General features: G+C 42.5%; 1 protein-coding gene across 1 annotated transcript in view; it reads right to left on the bottom strand.

The window, feature by feature from the left end:
- Window positions 1-20,746, bottom strand: part of LOC125457170 (lysozyme C-1-like) — a 67,458-nt gene that overhangs the window by 4,980 nt on the left and 41,732 nt on the right. The window contains exons 5-6 of the mRNA XM_059650021.1: window positions 18,528-18,707; window positions 13,746-13,821 (exon numbers count right to left, since the gene is read on the bottom strand). Of these exons, the coding sequence (XP_059506004.1) occupies window positions 13,746-13,821; window positions 18,528-18,707 (256 nt within the window). The remainder of the gene's footprint in view (window positions 1-13,745; window positions 13,822-18,527; window positions 18,708-20,746) is intronic.

Below are 20,746 nucleotides of genomic sequence, written 5' to 3' on the forward strand. Positions count from 1 at the left end.
TTCCTTACTCAGTATGTGGACAGGCCGACGAGGGGGGAGGCTGTTTTGGATTTGGTGCTCGGCAATGAGCCAGGACAGGTGTCAGATCTCGTGGTGGGAGAACACTTTGGTGACAGTGACCACAACAGCCTCACATTTACCACAGCCATGGAAAGGGAAAGGAGCAGTTACCAGGGGAAGATATTTAACTGGGGAAAAGGAAACTATGATGCTATCAGACAGGAGATGGGAAGTACAGATTGGGAGCAATTGTTCCACAGAAAGGGCAGAACAGACATTTGGAGACTGTTTAAGGAGCAGTTGTTGCGAGTGATGCATAAATTTGTTCCTCTGAGACAGGTAAGAAGGGGTAAGATTAAGGAACCTTGGATGACGGGAACAGAGGTGCTTCTCGTCAAAAAGAAAAAGGCAGCTTACGTAAGGTGGAGGAAGCAGGGGTCTTGCACAGATTTAAAGGTTTACAGGCTTGTTCGGAAGGAGCTCAAAAGTGGACTGAGGAGGGCCAGGAGGGGGCACGAGAAAGGCTTGGCAGGAAGAATTAGGGAGAACCCAAAGGCATTTTACTCATACGTGAGGAATAAGAGAATGATCAGGGAGAAGGTAGGGCCGATCAGGGATAGCGTAGGGAACTTGTGCGTGGAGTCTGAGCAAATAGGGGAAGCTCTAAATGAGTTTTTTGCTTCGGTTTTCACTAAGGAAAGGGACCTTGTTGTGAATGAGAACTTTGAGGAGCAGGAAAACAGGCTTGAACAGATCATGATTGAGGAAGTTGATGTGCTGGAAATTTTGGCAAACATTAAGATTGATAAGTCCCCAGGGCCAGACCAGATTTATCCTAGGTTGCTGCGGGAAGCAAGAAAAGAGGTTGCTAAGCTGCTGGCAAAGATCTTTGCTTCCTCACTCTCCATGGGAGTCCTACCGGAAGATTGGAGGGAGGCAAATGTGGTTCCTCTTTTCAAGAAAGGGAATAGGGAAATCCCTGGAAATTACAGACCAGTCAGTCTTACATCTGTGGTCAGCAAGGTTTTGGAAAGAATTCTGAGGGATAGGATTTATGACTATTTGGAAAAGCATAGTGTGATTAAAGGGAGTCAGCATGGCTTTGTGAGGGGCAGGTCATGCCTCACAAATCTTATTGAGCTCTTTGAGGAGGTCACGAAACAGGTCGACGAGGGTCAAGCAGTGGATATGGCGTACATGGACTTCAGCAAGGCATTTGATAAGGTTCCCCACGGCAGGCTCATTCATAAAGTCAGGAGATATGGGATACAGGGTGATTTGACTGTCTAGATTCAGAATTGGTTGGCTGACAGGAGGCAGAGAGTGGTTGTAGATGGTAAGTATTCTGCCTGGAGGTCAATGCTGAGTAGTGTCTCACAGAGCTCTGTTCTTGGGCCTCTGCTCTTTGTAGTTTTTATAAATGACTTGGATGAGGAGGTTGAGGGGTGGGTTAGTATGTTTGCTGATGACTCAAAGGTTGGAGGTGCTGTTGATCGTATCGAGGGCTATTGCAGGCCTCACCAAGACATTGACAGTATGCAGAGCTCAGTGGAGGAATGGCAAATGGAGTTCAACCTGGATAAATGCGAAGTGATGCATTTTGGAAGGTCGAACCTAAATGCTGAATATAGGATTAAAGGCAGGATTCTCAGCAGTGTGGAGGAACAGCGGGATCTTGGTGTTCAAGTGCATAGCTCCCTCAAAGTTGCCACCCAAGTGGATAAGGTTGTTAAGAAAGCAAATGGTGTTTTGGCTTTCATTAACAGGGGGATCGAGTTTAAGAGTCACGAGGTTATGCTGCAGCTCTACAAAACCCTGGTGAGACCACACTTGGAACATTGTGTCCAGTTCTGGTTGCCATATTTTAGGAAAGATGTGGAGGCTTTGGACAGGATGCAAAGGAGGTTTACCAGGATGCTGCCTGGGCTGGAGGGCTTGTCTTACGGGGTGAGGTTGACTGAGGTTGGACTTTTCTCTCTGGAGAGAAGGAGGAAGAGAGGTAACCTGATTGAGGTGTACAAGGTAATGAGAGGCATGGATAGAGTCAATAGCCAGAGACTTTTCCCCAGAGCAGGATTGACTGCCATGAGGTGTCATAGTTTTATGGTGTTAGGAGGAAGATATAGAGGAGATGTCAGAGGGAGGTTCTTCACCCAGAGAGTTGTGAGTGCATGGAATAGTTTGCCAGTGGTAGTCATGGAAGCGGAGTTATTAGTGACATTTAAGCGACTGCTGGGCATGCACATGGACAGCAGTGAATTGAGGGGAATGTAGGTTAGGTTATTTTATTTTTAGATTAGGATTATTCCACGGCACAACATCGTGGGCTGTAGGGCCTGTACTGTGCTGTACTTTTCTATGTTCTATGTTCTAACTCTTGGATCGGCACATGGATGATAGTAAAATGTAGGGTATGCAGGTTAGTTTGATCTAAGAGTAGGATAATAGATTGGCACAACATCGTGGGCCAAAGGGCCTGTACTGTGCTGTATTGTTCTATGTTCTTAAAATCTGTGGTCACTTGCCAGAAATTGAGCTTTATATTTAAATTCACTGTTTTAAGTCTAAGATCTCTTAGAGCGGTAGAGCTAATCAGGAAAATCAAGATTTCTATTGCAGAACAGGTGGGGATAGTCCGTTAAGTAAAGTGGCTTTTGCAACTATGTGGTAGAAAGTCTTTTGTGTCTCTTGTCAAATAAATAAAATAAGGTTATATATCCTGTCGTGGAGAGTTCAGGGGATGGGGTGGTGATGAGAACAGTAACGCTGCGTGTTTGGTGAAAGGGGAGCTTAGTAGGAAAGGAAAGGGAGGTGCTCCTTTCTCTAAGTAAAAACCAAAAGAATTGCAGATGCTGTAAATCAGGAACAAAAACAGAAGTTGCTGGAAAAGCTCAGCAGGTCTGGCAGCATCTGTGAAGGAAAAATCCGAGTTAACATTTCAGAACTGAGGAAGGGTCACCGGACCTGAAACATTAACACTGTTTTTGCCTTCACAGATGCTGCCAGACCTGCTGAGCTTTTCCAGAAACTTTGTTTTTGCTCTTTTCTCTCGCTATTTTCAGCCTCAAAGAGACCAGGAGATGAATAGCTCCACAAGAATGATGAATTTTCAAAATGTTCAACAGAAAAATTGCCAGGAAAACTCATGTGGGCTGAGGAGCCAGTTCAGAATGCTTGTTAGGCTTGGTATGTAAGACCAAGTAGATATATCTATAGATACCAAGGTGTAGAGCTGAATGAACACAGAAGGCCAAGCAGTATCAGAGGAGCAGGAAAGCAGATGCTTTGGGCCTTGACCCTTCTTCAGAATGGGGGAGGGGAAGGGGTTCTGAAATAAATAGGGAGAGTGGCGAAGGCGGATAGAAGATGGATAGAGGAGAAGATAGGTGGAGAGGAGACAGACTGGTCAAAGAAGTGGGGACGGAACCAGCTAAGGTGAGTGTAGGTGGGGAGTTAGGGACGGTCAGTCCAGGGAGGACAAGACAACTCTTTCCATCTTCTATCCACCTCCCCCTCTCCCTATTTATTTCAGAACCGCCTTCCCCTCCCCCATTTCTGAAGAAAGGTCCAGGCCCAAAACGTCAGCCTTCCTGCTCCCCTGATGCTGTGTTCCTCCAGCCCCACACCTTGTTATCTCAGATTCTCCAGCATCGGCAGTTCCTCAGCCCTTAAAGTGTAAATTTATCGTTGACCTAGATGAAGATTCAGTTTAAATTTGAAAGAATAAAACAAGGACCCTGGTATCTATTTAATATCCCTTCAAGAAGTAAATGGAAAGGCAGTAAGTGAAGGGCACGTCATGACATGTAGCTGCTCCCTTGTGATCTGGGAAGTGGGGGACACATCCAATGACCACCCTGAGGATGTTGGAGGAATGGAAAATTGTTTTGCATGTGGAGTGGTGGCTGGATTCACTGTAAGTTATCTGCAGGGCAGATGTCTTCATGAATAACACATATACTGAGGTAGTAAAGAAAGCACAGGCTAAAAAACATGCAATGGGTGACTACCAGACAAAGTAACGCACTGAGGAAGTCTCCTGGTGCCAGCTCCCTGACATTTTCTTTTGGATGCTACTGAGGCAGATGGTTTTTCAGGGGATTTTTTTTATTCTCTGGCAGGATCTGAGATATCAAGAGTGGCTCAGCTGCATGGTAGAGAGGAGGAATGAGGGAGACATGAGTGGGAGGGGAAGAGGGATCAGGAACTTTAAGGGGAACAAGTGGTCTCTGGCTGCAGATGGAAAATCAGGATTGAATGTTGTCTCCCTCGCATCAGGTTCAAGGATGTCGCTGAGTAGCTGCAGGATATTTTGAAGGGATAGAGAGAACGGCCAGAAGTGATGGTCCATATTGGTATGAACAAAAGCATCTAAAGAGAGGGATGAGGTCCTGCGAGCAGATTATAGGATCTAGAAAAAAAAATTGGAAAGCAGGACACGAAAGGGAGTAATCGCAGGATTATTCTCAGTGTTATATGCTAGTGAATTCACGACTAAGTGTACGAGTACAATATGTGGATGGTGCAGGAGGGAGAATTTAGATTCTTGAAGGAATGGGACTAATTTTTGGAAAATGGGATCTGAAAAAGTTGGAAGGGTTGCAGCTCCTGAGGACTGGGACCAACATCCGGACAAATATAGGAGCAAATTCCTGCAGGTGCTGGAATCTGTACTGAAAACAAAAATTGCTGGATATCACAGCGAGTTTGGTGGTGATGCGATGGAGAGTTTGAATTAAGGGGACTGGCAATGGGAGGAGGGAGGTAAGAATGGGGGAAACAAAAATGAACATGAAAGATGGAAAGGCAGAAAGCGAAAGGGGAAAACAGGGCTAGCTGCGAATAGGGTTGTCAGACAAAACTGCATCAAAATGTCAGAAAGGCAAGCCTAAAGATATCAGAGTACACAGAACATTCACATTAAGGTCGATTAATTAACACTACAATTATATGTATATGTTTATAATTGTAATGATGGAGACCTTGTGTGACCAAAGGTGTGAACTAAATACCTAAAGTGTTCAATCTTTCAGAAGGACACGCACAAAGGAAAAGATATTGGGTGGCGCAGTTAGAACATAGAACATAGAACATAGAACAGTACAGCACAGAACAGGCCCTTCAGCCCACAATGTTGTGCCGACCATTGATCCTCATGGATGCACCCTCAAATTTCTGTGACCATATGCATGTCCAGCAGTCTCTTAAATGACCCCAATGACCTTGCTTCCACAACTGCTGCTGGCAACGCATTCCATGCTCTCACAACTCTCTGCGTAAAAGAACCTGCCTCTGACATCCCCTCTATACTTTCCACCAACCAGCTTAAAACTATGACCCCTCGTGCTAGCCATTTCTGCCCTGGGAAATAGTCTCTGGCTATCGACTCTATCTATGCCTCTCATTATCTTGTATACCTCAATTAGGTCCCCTCTCCTCCTCCTTCATGAAAAGTTCATGAAAAGTAAAATCCGTGCAATAGTGAGAAAGGAAATTGGTGCTGAAAATCTAGATGTGGAATCAGTCTGGATTGAGACCCTGGACGCCACAGGAAAATATTCTGATCCATAAGTCTCAAGAGCAAAAGTGAGTAATCAGCCCTTTCAGTCCATACCACAGTGGCTGATCTGATCATTCTGAATTCCACTTTCCTGCTATCTTCATATTAACATCAATTCCCTTACTGACTAAAAATATGAAAGTTGTCTGTAGCCCTTCAGACAAAGCAGTGATAAGGCAAGGGATTACATTCAACTGGGAACTGGAGCAGTATGTAATAGGGATATTATAGTAATCATGGGTAACTTTAAACTGTGCGTAGAGTATGAGCAAATCATATTAGCAATAAGATGATGCCAGATGAATTCCTGGAAGACATACAAGGTTTTTTGTAGACTAGTAATTGGAGAACCAACTGGGGAAGAGGTTATCTCAGATTTGGAGTTTTGCAGAGAAGGCATTAACTAACCTTAATTTGAGGCCTTTGAGGAACAAGTGGCCAGTCCTTCATTGGGATAGAAAGTGATGTGGTCCAACTTAAATAAAAGAAACTACAACAGTGTGAGCGGTGAGTTGGCAGCAATGAACTGGGTAATTTGATTAAATGGTATCACTATGGATTGGCACTGTGTTTAATGTTTAAATAGCAGGTGCATACACTGCAACAGTTATGCATTCCATTTGGGCAAGGGAACACTGCAGGAAATGTGATTTAAAGATGGCTAAGTAAATAAGTTAAGGATAGTATTAGATCCAAAGAGGAGTCATATAAAGCTGCTAGAAACACTAGCAAGCCTGAGGACTGGGACCAGTTTAGAATTAGCAAAGGTGGACCATGAGGTTGATTTAAGAGGGGCAAAATCGAGTATGAATAAACCTACAAGGAGCACAAAAATAGACCATAAATGCTTCTTTAAGTATACAGAGAAAATATTAGTAAAGTCAAATGCATTTAGAGTCGGAAGTGAAACAACTGATAATGGAGAACAAGGAAATGATAGAGCAATTAAACAACTACTTTAGTTCTGCTTTCTAATTAATATTCTACAAAACAAAAGTGCTGAAAGCTGATAAATGTCCATAAATCTATATCCCAGGGTATTAATAGAGGTGGAAGGAAGGAAAACTCAAGCTAAAATAAAGGAACATTTTTATTGGCCTGAACTGCAAAGAGATGTGGTTGAATTTTACTGGACGTGTCATTCGTTTCTCATAATAGGAAAATCTCTGGCAGTGATAAAACGATCACCATTAATATCTATTCTAGCATTTGGGGAACATGTTACAAGAGTCTAGATTGATCACGTAGTACCCTTCCTTAAAACAGAAAGTGAGAATCACTATTTATTGACCATAATGATGTGTCTACTAGATTTCTGCATTACACAATATCATAGCTAAAAGGAGCATAGAAGGTTTTTACTAGATATGGGCAATGCTTGGAAATACAATCAGGTCAAGGGTCAAATTTTATATTAAAATTATTCATGCAAGTTATAGAGAGCTTAGGAATAAAACAATTTAAATCGACTACATCTCACCCATTATTGTAAGGAGCATTAGAATAGTGGAATTTAACTTTAAAGAGGTGGCAAAGAGACTAGGTGAAGCAGCACTTCACTTGTACTTCCCACAACCTAGTCTATTGCATTTGCTGCTCACAATGTGGTCTCCTCTACATTGGGGAAACAAAGCGTTGACTGGGTGACCACTTCACAGAGCATCTACGTTCCACCCGCAGAAAAGAGTTGCCTGCCACTTTAACACATCCCTTGCCAACATCTCTGTCTCAGGCTTGTTGCAGTGTTTCTGCAAAGCTCAACAGCTGCTTGGCCTGCTGTGTTCATCCAGCTCCAAACTTTGTTATCTCGGATTCTCCAGCATCTGCAGTTCCCATCATCTCTGGAAGAACAACACCTCATTTTCTGTTTGGGGACCCTGCAGCCCTTTGGACTGGATATCGAGTTCAATAATTTTAGGGCCCGAATTCCCCCATGTCCCAACCCCTACCCCACACACTAGGCCTTGTTATCACATAGCCTGCCATTATGCACTATCTATTGTTAGCCACTAGCAGTCTCCACTAACAGCTATTCACTCTCCAAGCCAGATTGTTATCCACTTCATTGTCTGTCCAACTGTTCTTCTCTCTCTTTGGGCTCTATGCCCACCTATAGTTTACTCCATACCCCTATCTTCTGCATATAAACTGACATTTTCTGAGATACCATCAGTTCTGAGGAAGGATCAACGGACCGGAAACGTTAACTCTTATTTCTCTTCACAGATGCTGCCAGACCTGCTAAACTTTACCAGCAATGTCAGTGTCCACAGTTCTTTCAGCTTTTAAGACTATCTAGAGGTTGGCGTAATGGAATTCCACTTGTACGTTTAGCTATTAGGGATGCACCTAAGGAATCAAATACATTCAGCCTATTTGAACTAGTTTTCAGACATGAAGTGAGAGGACTACTGAAACTAATTAAGGCAAAATTGGTGCATCAGAGTCTAGAGACCGTGTATTTGGACAGAGTTAAATTTTAGGGAAAGCAAAATAGGGTGGGGGTGTTGCCTGGTAGCACAGCCTGTGGTTAAACAGAAAACAGATCAGAAATCAACAATTCGTAGTTTTGCTGGAGGAGATAAAGTATTAATATTACTCTCAGTGGTAGGTGAACCTTTAAAAGCAAGGTTTAGTGGACTTTATCAAATCAAATGTGAATTATTTCAGGTGAATTATTTGACAAGAACTCCACATGGAAGGGAAACTCACAGAATGTGTCACATGAATATGCTCCAAATATATTTTGATAGGGACAGAAAGCAAAAGGAGAATGTTTACTTGTTACAACTCGCAGTGAAGAACCAAATCTAGATAAATTTGAATTTGATATTTTTCACGTTAAATTAGATGATGAAGAAGTTCTCAAAAATTGGGGTAAATTATTAAGTTATCTTCCAGAGGAAAATCAAATGACCTGAAAGAATGATTACAATCACATGGAGAGATATGTTGGAATAAGCTGAGAAGTACTAACCTGATTATGCATGATGTAGATGTAGGAAATATTGTTCTATTTAAGTAACGTCCTGATAGATGTAACCCTTTAAAATTGCCACAGGTTCAAGAAGAGATTGAAAGCACGCTCAAACACGATATAATTGAAATGAGTTGCAGTAAACGGAGCTCACATGTCGTGATGGTGCAAAACCAGATGGTACCCAACGTTAATGTATTGATTAACGCAAAGTCAGTGCAGTTACAAAGTCTGATCTATATCCTATACCATGGCCGGAAGACTATATTGAGAAGGTGGGACAAGCAAATTATGTTTTGAAACTAGACTTACTCAAAGGATACTGACAGGAACCTTTACTTGAGACAGTGAAAGAAATTCCAGCTTTCGTGACACCAAATGGACTTTACTAGTTTAAAATCATGCCATTTGATATGAAAAATGCTCTAGCTGCATTTCAAAGACTAGCCTATATTTTCAGGATTACCCAATTGTTTGTTAACTGCATTTAAAAGACTAATTAATAAAGTATTTTCAGGATTACCCAATTGTTTGTTGGACATTGACAACCTGGTGATTTTTAGTCTCACATGGAAGGAACATTTGCAGCATCTACCAGAATTGTTCAAATGACTCCAGAAGGTGGACTTGGTGATAAATCTGGCTCAGAGTGATTTCACAAAAGCCCAAGATACATTCCTGGGCCATATCATTGGAGATGGACAGATGGCCCACTGGTACATGAAAACAAAGGTAATTGAGAGTTTGCCATACCATTGACAAAAAGAGTAATGCTACAATTCCAGAGACTGAATGGGTTTTATTGGGTATTCGTACCGAATTTTAACAGTGTGGCTGCTCCACTGACTGATTAGTGAAGGCATGCTAAAAATTTCAGTGGCTCATGGACTGACAGAAGGTATTTGGCAGCCTGAAAGCTGTGTTAACCACTGCCCCAGTGTTAGCCACATCTAATTCCACAAAGCCATTCAGGGTGGCTATTGATGTGAGTGATGTAGGTGTCAGTGCCATACTCTTTCAAAGAGATGGCCAGAAGATAGAAAGATCTATTGGGTATTTTTCCAGAAAGTTGAACTTCTGTCAAAAGAAATATTCCACAATTCAGAAGGAGACCTTGAGACTGGTGTTGGTGTTGCAACAATTCAACATTTATGTTGGAGTAATGCAGCTGGGACAATTGTTTTTATTAATCCTAACTCCTTAACATTTTGGAAAACAATTAAAGATAAAAATTCAGTTTTGATGGATTTTATTGTTGCAGCCATTTAATTTGAAAATTATATGCGGATGAGAAAATGTAATTGCTGAGGCATTGCCATGACTTTGATGAAGGAGGACGAAGATGTTCAGTGGCAGAACCAACAGACTGAAATGGACTGTAATAGTGAATGTTTGCATGCTTAGAGTCAATGTAAGGTATATGTATTGTAGTGCACTCATAGGGCAAAGACTAAAGGTATTTAAAAATTAACGCATCTTTGTATATTAATGGCTGTATTTTTTTAAAGGAGGGAGCTGTGGCAATTCTATGGCTTGAAAAGGTGAGCTTTGTGTTGGTTTTTGTGGAACAGAGGTTTTAAGATGGAGGGGGGCCAATAAAGTGAACATCTTGTTAGGCCTTGACTTTTTTTTAAAAAATTTGGAAAAGCAGATGCAGCCTGAACAGATGGAGTCAGGCTCCCACAGGACCAGGCTTTTACTTTAGCTTTCACTAGTTGTTGGGGTTTTGAAGTTGGCTGTGGAAGCTGTTACATCGCTCTCAGCCATTGCAAAAAACTGGTGTTCTCTTGCTGCTACCAGAGTTGCATGTGAGACAATCTGTTTTATTGACTTTACTTTTTTCAAAGATGTGTTTTTGGGATGTTACTACATTGGAACAGTTGCTGTTTAGTAGTTAAATAATCTAGTATTCTGTTACATTTTTCAAAAGAGTTACATGTTATACCAATTCTTCTTTCTCTCATTTTGTATTTTGACTATAGAGTAAAAATAAAGCATGTTTTGCTTAAAGTTGAGTAGTGTAATCATTTGAATGACATCTGGAACATAGCACCTTACACTTGCCTTTAAATAAGATAAAGGTCAAGGCCTAGGCTATCTCCATGATATATTTGAAGGGATTTGGCCTGGTCCATAACAAGCTGAATGGTGATAGACTGGTAAGGTTTATATGCAAAGGAATATTTGATATTTTCTTACAAAGCTGTTTGGAGGTTAAAAGGGAAATTTTTGGAGAAACTCGGTAGGTCTGGCAAGATCTGTGGAGAATAAGCAGGATACATATTTCAAGTCTAGTCACAAGGCTTTTTTTTCCCATTAGATGTTTTGAGACCCGTTGAGTTTCTTCAGCAATTTCTGTTTTCTTTTCAGATTTCTAGCGTCTGCATTTCATTGTTTTATTTCCCTATTCAGAAATGTTATTACACAACTTTACAGCAGGTTGGATTTCAAACTTAGGCCTCCTAACTCAGAGGCAAAGACATAACCACTTCACTGCAAGCGTATGTACACTCATCACTGAAAGCAAGCATGCAGATGCAGCAAGAAGTCGTGTAGGCAATCGGTAGGTTGCCCCTCATTGCAGGATGTTCTGAATAGAGGAGTAAGAAGATCCTCAAGGAGCTGCCTTTGCCCAACCATCTTCAGCTGCTTCATCAATGACCTTCCCTCCATCATAACGTTAGAAGTGGGGATGTTCACCGATGATTGCACAATATTCAGCACCATTCGCGACTCCTCAGATACTGAAGCAGTCTGTGTCCAAATGCAACAAGATCTGGACAATATCCAGGCTTGGGCTGACGAGTGGCATGTAAAATTCACGCCACAGAAATGTCACGCTGTGACCATCTCCAAAAAGAGACAACTTAAGCGCCATTCCTTTATATTCAATGGTGTTACCATCATTGATTCTTCATATCAACTTCCCGAGAATTGCCGTTGACAAGAAACCCAGTTGGAACTGTCACATGAACACAGTGGCAGCACGTGCAGGTCAAAAGCTAAGAATACTGTGGCAATAACTCACCTCCTGACACCCCAGAGCCTGACCACCATCTATAAGGCACAAGTCAGGAGTGCGATGGAATACTCCCCACCTGCCTGGGTGAGTGCAGCCCCAACAACACTCAAGAAACCTGACACCATCCAGGGCAAAGCAATGCGCTTGATTGGCACTGCATCCATCAACAATCACTCTATCCACCACCAACGCTCAGTAGCAGCAGTGTGTACTATTTAGAAGATGCTCTGCCGAAATTCACCAAAAATCCTTATACCTACCTCCCAAACCCACGACCACTTCCATCTAGAAGGACAGGGGCAGCAGATATTTGGGAACACCACCCCTTGCAAGTTCTCCTCCAAGCCACTTGCCATCCTGACTTGGAAATATTTCACCATTCCTTCCATATCACTGGGTCAAAATCCTGGAATGCCCTCCATAATAGCATTGCAGTTCAACCACAGAATGTGGACTGCAGCGGTTCAAGAAGGCTGGTCGCTACCATGGTCCCAAGGGCAACTATAATAAATGCCGGCCCAGCCAGTAAAGCCCATGTCCCACAAATGAATACTTTTCTTAAAAAATGTAATTTTATTGCAACTGTACGGGGCTTAGTTAAGATCACCCCTGGGATATTGTGTCCAGTTTTGATTCCTTACTTTGGGAACTTTCTACTTACCATTGTAGGTGGATGGGGATGGGTGTATGGTGCTGAAGGAGTTTAGTTAAGGTTAATCAGATGGATTTCAAAAGAATGAGCTGCGATTTTACTGAAAGGTGTTGACGGGGCTGGATTGATGTTTCACTTTGGCAGGAGGATCTGCACAAAGGTCTCGTGGTCTCAGGATGTGCAGTCAGCTGTTTTGGACTGAGACAAGAAGAAATTTCTTCACTTAGAGGGTAGTGAACCTGTGGAATTCTACTCCACAGAGGGCTGTGGAGGTCAATGCTCTGAACGTTAATTTCGAAAGAGATTGATGGATTTCCAGAGGCTGAGGTGACAATGGGTGTGAGGAGAGCAGTGGATCATGACATTGAGATAGAAGCTCAGTTGAAGAGTGGAGAAAGCTCAATGAGCCAAATAGTGTACTCCTGCTTCCATTTCCTCCATTTGTTGGTAATCTCAATGGGGTAAAATGGGCTAAATCTCAATTTTGTAATCTAAGAATGCCAATCATGAGTAAGAACTTCCATCTTCTTTTTGCATTTTCTTTTCTTCGTTTGGTGTGTGCAAAGCACAGCTGTCGAGTTCAAGTTAGGAGCTGAGGACCAGCTGTTTTAAGCCACATTTAACTTTCAAACTAGGGACAGCTGTGGATCGATGAAAGAACCAAATAAGCTAAGCTTCACTGCAAGAGTGTTTTCAGGATATCGAATGGGGAGACGTGGGTTACACTTGCTGTGCATCATACACCTGTAGCACTTACAGACGGACATGAACCAAGATTGCAGTCCTTAAGACATTAAGGATTAAGCATTAAGCATTGCCTAATACAATGATTTCGCATGAGAACAGGCAGGGAAAAATGAAGAATTCAAAAAGAGGAAGACCTTGTAATCGATTCTAACACATGGTATCTTAACAGCATCTATCTCAATGATAATTTGTTGTCTGGCTCCTGCTGCTCTGACCTCATTGGCTTGTTAAGCCATTTCTGAGAATAGTAAAGAATCAAACACACCATCTTGAGTCTGGAGTCATATGTAGACTGATCAGGGTAAAGACAACAGATTTCTTTCCTGGAACTAGAAGGGCCTTTCACAACAATTCACAACAGTTTCAGTTGCCCTTACTGACACTAGCTTTCAGTTCCAGAAATATTAATTGAGGTTAAATTCCAGCAGCTTTAGATTTGAACCCATAGTCCATCAAACGTTCTCCTGGTTTGCTGGATTACTATTCCAGTGGCATTGCATGCTAGCAATTAGCATAATAGGTTCATATTTTATTTAGTACGAGAATGCCTGGTTGTTAGATTACCAGGTGGTTTTCCTTTATCACACTGGGCCAAGAGAAGTTCCCTGAAAATCTCAACCAAGAAAGACAATGTTGCAGCCAATCTACCAGATTGACCTTGTGTCACGGTGAACAGTGGTGAGGATTAATTTTGGAACAACGCCAACAATACTGGACTCATTACTCTGAAATGGAAATGATATTTAGAGACAGCTCCAAGCAAGAAAGTAAAAGGTTCTTGACATACCAGGCATTCATCCCTTGGGGAGTCACTATCCTTTTCGCACACTGAATGTCATCTATGATGTTGTCATTGATAAAATCTGCAAATGAAAAGATAATGTTGCATTAAAATAATCTATTGAATGCTCATGTGCGAAGCTTGCACCTATGTCCATGATCTAAGCTGTTTCTGGTTTGGAAAAGATGGCCCAGTCTTTAAAAAAATAATCCAAGCGTTCATTAAATAATTAATCCCTCAGAAGATTTGTTTTCCCAGTTCCATTTCACTAGGCCATTACAGTTTCAAAGATAGAAAACTCTACCAGTTCGGTAGAGGGGCTCGCCTGCAGTGCCACCTGTGTCAAACTGATAAGCAGAGATCACCTTTTCTTTCGTACAAATGGTGATGATTTTGAATCCATTACTCAGAATTTACAAAATGGTTTTCCTTTCCTTTCTTGCCCCCCTCCACCAACATTTCCCTTTTCCCTGTCATAGATGCATTTGGATGAGCTCAAGTAAGTTTCTCTGTCATGTTGATTTTCTCACCAGACCTATCCCAGCAGCTACATCCCTTAAGACATCCCTTTCATCGATGATTTGAGTTCAAGAGCCGTGAAGTCATGCTCCAGCTATACAAAACCCTGGTTTGCCCATGTCTGGAGTATTGTGTCCCGTTCTGGTCACCTCATTACAGGAAAGATGTGGAAGCATTGGAAAAGGTGCAGAGGAGATTTACCAGGATGTTGCCTGGAATGGAGGGAAGGTCTTATGAGGAATGGTTGAGAGAGCTAGGGCTTTTCTCTTTAGAACGATAAAGGATGAGAGGTGGCTTGATAGAGGTGTACAAAATGATCAGAGGTATAGATACAGCATACAGCCAGAGACATTTTCCTAGGGTGGAGGTAGCTATTATGAGGGGGCATAGTTTTAAAGTGAGTGGACGTAGATATAGAACATAGAACATAGAACAGTACAGCACAGAACAGGCCCTTCAGCCCACAATGTTGTGCCGACCATTGATCGTCATGGATGCACCCTCAAATTTCTGTGACCATATGCATGTCCAGCAGTCTCTTAAATGACCCCAATGACCTTGCTTCCACAACTGCTGCTGGCAACGCATTCCATGCTCTCACAACTCTCTGCGTAAAGAACCTGCCTCTGACATCCCCTCTATACTTTCCACCAACCAGCTTAAAACTATGACCCCTCGTGCTAGCCATTTCTGCCCTGGGAAATAGTCTCTGGCTATCGACTCTATCTATGCCTCTCATTATCTTGTATACCTCAATTAGGTCCCCTCTCCTCCTCCTTTTCTCCAATGAAAAGAGACCGAGCTCAGTCAACCTCTCTTCATAAGATAAGCCCTCCAGTCCAGGCAGCATCCTGGTAAACCTCCTCTGAACCCTCTCCAAAGCATCCACATCTTTCCTATAATAGGGCGCCCAGAACTGGACGCAGTATTCCAAGTGCGGTCTAACCAAAGTTTTATAGAGCTGCAACAAGATCTCACGACTCTTAAACTCAATCCCCCTGTTAATGAAAGCCAAAACACCATATGCTTTCTTAACAACCCTGTCCACTTGGGTGGCCATTTTAAGGGATCTATGTATCTGCACACCAAGATCCCTCTGTTCCTCCACGCTGCCAAGAATCCTATCCTTAATCCTGTACTCAGCTTTCAAATTCAACCTTCCAAAATGCATCACCTCGCATTTATCCAGGTTGAACTCCATCTGCCACCTCTCAGCCCATCTCTGCATCCTGTCAATGTCCCGCTGCAGCCTACAACAGCCCTCTACACTGTCAACGACACCTCCGACCTTTGTGTCGTCTGCAAACTTGCTGACCCATCCTTCAATTCCCTCGTCCAAGTCATTAATAAAAATTACAAACAGTAGAGGCCCAAGGACAGAGCCCTGTGGAACCCCACTCACCACTGACTTCCAGGCAGAATATTTTCCTTCTACTACCACTCGCTGTCTTCTGTTGGCCAGCCAATTCTGTATCCAAGCAGCTAAGTTCCCCTGTATCCCATTCCTCCTGACCTTCTGAATGAGCCTTCCATGGGGAACCTTATCAAATGCCTTACTGAAGTCCATATACACCACATCCACAGCTTGACCCTCATCAACCTTACTAGTCACATCCTCAAAAAACTCGATAAGGTTCGTAAGGCATGACCTACCCCTCACAAAGCCGTGTTGACTGTATTTGATCAAGCCATGCTCTTCCAGATGGTCATAAATCTTATCCCTCAGAATCCTTTCTAACACCTTGCAGACGACAGACGTGAGACTTACCGGTCTATAATTGCCGGGGATTTCCCTATTTCCTTTCTTGAAGAGAGGAATTACATTTGCCTCTCTCCAGTCCTCAGGTACGACTCCAGTGGAGAGCGAGGATGCAAAGATCTTCGCAAGTGGCGAAGCAATTGCATTTCTCGCTTCCCAAAGCAGCCGAGGACAAATCTGATCCGGGCCTGGCGACTTGTCAATCTTAATGTTTGACAAAATTTTCAGTACATCAGCTTCCTCTATCTCTATCCATTCCAGCATGCACACCTGCTCTTCAAAGGTTTCATTCACTACACAGGTCGTTTCTTTCGTAAAGACAGAAGCAAAAAACTCATTTAGGGCTTCCCCTACCTCCTCAGGCTCCACACACAAGTATATAGGGGAGGCCTCAGAGATAGATTCTGTACTCAGAGAGTGGTAGGGGCATGGAATGCATTGCCAGAGAGGGTAGTGGAGTTGGTGTCATTAGGGGCATTTAAGCAGCTTTTAGATAGGCATATGGATGATAGTATAAGGTAGGTTAGATAGACCTTAGGATTAGGGCAAAAGTTCGGCACAATATCATGGGTCGAAGGGCCCGTACTGTGCTGTACTGTTCTATGTTCTGTGTTCTATCTTCTAAGACTTGGCCAATTCAGTCAGTTATGCGACAGCTGAGCCAATCTGGGGAATGAACATTGAAGTCCCTTACCCAGAAGACATTTTGTACTCTTCCTACTTTCAGTGCTTTTTCCAACTGTTGTTCAACATGTAGGTGCTCTGGTTCATCAGCTATGGGGTGTAATAGGTACACATCAGTGGGAGGTTTCATTGTCCATGTTTGAACAAGAGCCATCAGACTTTAGAAAGTTCAGAATCCATGTTGAGAACTTCCAGGCTACCTCAGTCACAATTATATATCATTGTGTGGCCACCTCTGATATAGCCAGGGATGATAATGGCAATGCTTTGCATTGTTTGAGAAGTACAATCTGGTGCAGATTTGGGGAAGATTCCATTGGATTGCTTGATGCTGAATTTAATTTGTTCAATCAGAAAGTGGGGGTGGGGGTTAGCAAACTACAGCCCAGTTAGCTTAACAGCTGCTATAGAGAAGTTGCTGGAATCAATTATTAAAGATGTTATACCACATAGAAATAATCAACATGGTCTTGTGAAAGGGAAATCATATTTAACTAATTTGTAAGACACTTCTGAGGAAGTAACATGTAAGATGGATAAAGAGAAATTGACGGATGTATTCAGAAGGCATTTATGAAGGTGTCACATCAAAGATTATTGCAACGAATAAAGGCTGATAGTACTATATTGGTATCAGTAGATGATTTGTTCACTTATCGGAAACAGAACAAGCATAAATGGGAATCATTCTGATTGGCAAGATTGAGCGAGTTATGTGCCATAGGAATCATTTCTGTTTACTATTTACATAAATAACTTGGATAAAGTGACAGAGAGCATGGTGACTAGATTCTGAATGAATTCAAACCCCACTATTAGCTACAGAATGATTTGAACCCAGGGTGACAGAACATTATCTGATTTACTAGAATAATAGGCTAATGATAATACTCCCTTAAAAATACCCATTTATCACAAGTCTCTGTTTTCTGCTGGTTAGTCAATCTTCTATGCTTGCCTTGTGTGTTAACCTTTCCTGCAACATTTTGTCAAATGCCTTCTGGAAGTTCAAATACACTACATCTGCAATGTACCAAATGTTTCTGCTGCTCCTTCCTTTAAGACCCTAGAATGTAGGGTCTGTCTGCCTTTCATCACAATAATTTTTGGAGCTCAGTACTTTTTACTTTTGTGATTGTGATTGTTCTAAATTCCACTTTTTCTATAATCTCTGCATCTCTTGTTACTATTGGTATGGTTTCAGTATCCCTGACCATGAGAACTGAGGAAAAGTATTGATTTTGTGTCTCTGTCATGTAAGACCATAAAACCATGTGAAATAGGAACAGGAGTAGGCCATTTAGTCCCTTGAATCCTGTGCTATTCGATAGGATCAAGGATAATCTGACATTCCTCATGTCCACTTTCCTTCCCTTTCCCCCTAACCCTCGATTCCCCAACTGATCAAGAATCTATCTATCTCAGCCTTAAATACACACAAGGGCTCTCCCCCCACACCCCTGCAAACCCCACGGCCCTCTGTGGCGAGGAGTTTCAAAGATTCACAGCCTTCTGAGAAAATAAATTCCACCCCACCTCAGTCTTAAATTGGTGCCCCTTTATTCTTAGACTGTGCCCTCTGGTCCTAGACTCTCTCGCACGTCTCCCATTGTTAACTCCCTTGCCTCATCCTCAAAGGCACTAACTCGCTTTCTTTAATTGTTGTACAGTAATTTATTTTGTTTAAATCAGAATCGTTGTGTTTTAATTCTTTCACTTAATAAACGTGAGTTTCAATTTCTTTCGAGAAATTACTGCTGCAGACCAAAATTGTAGCATTAGGAAGAGATCATTTCTGACCTGCTGTGATGTGATGAATTGCTTACCACTGCACCTCTTCCTACATCCTTTCTTTTTCTTTGGGTGCTGTGTCTGACCATCTTCACACCACTTGACACTGTTGATCTGAAAGATCCCGTAATCTGATGACAGAGTCCTTCCAGCCCTCCTGTTATGTCCGACTATCCTTGTGTTGTAGTTGCTCTCATGCTGTACCAAACAAACCCCTAAAATGAGAGCAAACAGATCACACCCTTATGGTAGATATTTACTCCAATGTCCCTTCATTTCTCAAGCGCAAATGAAAGTGGTGGCGTAGTGGTCACTGAGATAAGACCACAGAAGGTGATATTGAGCCACGAAGTCACATTTATTTACACATGGAGAGTCCTTGACATTGATCCAGCTCCCTCAGAACCAGCTCTCAGAGTGAGCAGAAACTTTGGTCTCTCCTATCACCGCCAGCTGTTACAGTTTTGGGCAGGACTGGGTCATGCTGAGTCCAAAGTCTGATATTGTCAGCTGCGACAAGGGAGAGGGTCCAGGAGAGATCTACCAGGATGTTGTCACGTATGGAAGGTTTGAGTTATAAAAAGAAAGGCTGGATAAGCTGAGTTCGCAACTGCTTGTCTGTCCAACAGCCTTTCTCTCGCTTTGGGCTCTATCCTATCATTTACTCCCTACCCCTCCCACCTCCCTATTTTCTGCTTATAAACTGATGTTTCCCAGCCATCATCAGTTCTGAGAAAGGGTCATCGGACCCAAAACATTAACAGATGCTGTCAGGCCTGCTGAGCTTTTCCAGCAACTTTGTTTCTGTTCCTAAAGAGGCTGGGAGTTTTTTCACTGGAAGTTGAGAGGTGATCGGATAGATGTTTAAAAAATAATGAGAGGTGCAGATAGAGTTCATGACAGTTGTCTTTTCCCTAGGGTGGGGGATTTCAAGACTAGGGGGCACATTTTTAAGATTAGAGGAGTAAGATTTTAAAAAGATATGAAAGGCAAATTTTTTACATTGAGGATGGTTTGTGTGTGCAATGAACTTCCTGAGGAAGTGGTGGTAGTGGGTACAAATGCAATGTTTAAAAGACATTTGGATAGATGCATGAATAGGAAAGGTTTGGAGGGTTATGGGCCAGGAGCAGGCGGGTGGGACTGGTTTAGTTTGGGATTATGGTCGGCCTGTACTGATGGTCTGAAGCATCTGTTTCAGTGTTGCATAACTCTATTACTATGTGACTCTAAGCGTGTCCAGAAAATTTAAATTTAAATTTAACATTTAATATTGAAAGTGCTGGTACTACTGGTGGTGTATCTGACAGTGGGAGGCAGCTCTTTTATTCATTCAGGGGATCAGGGTATCACTGGCCAGGCAGCATTTATTGCCCATCCTTACAAGGGATTCAGAGGGCAGGTCAGAATCAACCACATTGCTGTGAGTCTGGAGTCACATGCAGGCCAGAAAGGGTTATGATGGCAGTTTCCTTCCCAATAGGAGATTAGTGAACCAGATGGGTTTTCTAACAATTGCCAATGGGTTCATGGTAATAATTAGACTCTTAATTCCAGAAATTTATTGAATTCAAATTCCACGGAGGGGTTCGAAACCAGGTCCCAAGAGCATTATCTGGGTCTGTGGATGAACAGTTCAGCTGTTAATACCATGAGGACATCACCTCTCGCTCAACATATCTGCATTTGCTACTTGGCCTCCCAGATGGTGTTCTAATTTGTAATGATATGCACTTCCCGTTAAAAGCCCACTGCTGAATTTGGCATGAATCTGTGGTCGGCACTATCTTTTCTTCATTAAGTAGATCTAACAGGGGATTGTGATCTGCTATTGTTACAAATTTACATCCATAAAGTCCTGAGTCCAAATATGATGGCCAAACATTCCTCCTCTATCTGTAAATATTTACGCTCTGCATTAGTGAAGTCCTGGATACATACACTATTTGACAATCCTCTCCATTGGGCCATCTATGAGCTAAAGCACCCTGATGCCTTACAGGGAGACAGCACATGTCAACACTAGATCTCGCTTGGGATTACAGTGTGTCAGCACCTTAGAGGATGATTGCTGCTTCTTCACTTCCCTGAGAGCTATGGCTTGGCTATGAGCCAATTTTCAAGGTGGACCCTTTTTTAAGAGTTGATGCAAAGATACCAGGATGGAGGCCAGGTTATGTATGAACTTTCCGCAACAGTTCACCAGCCCAAGGAAAGAACTGAGCTCTGATATTGATTTGGAAGCTGGGGCACC

Source organism: Stegostoma tigrinum, chromosome 12 (genome assembly GCF_030684315.1).
Source record: "Stegostoma tigrinum isolate sSteTig4 chromosome 12, sSteTig4.hap1, whole genome shotgun sequence".
Classification (NCBI taxonomy): Eukaryota; Metazoa; Chordata; class Chondrichthyes; order Orectolobiformes; family Stegostomatidae; genus Stegostoma; species Stegostoma tigrinum.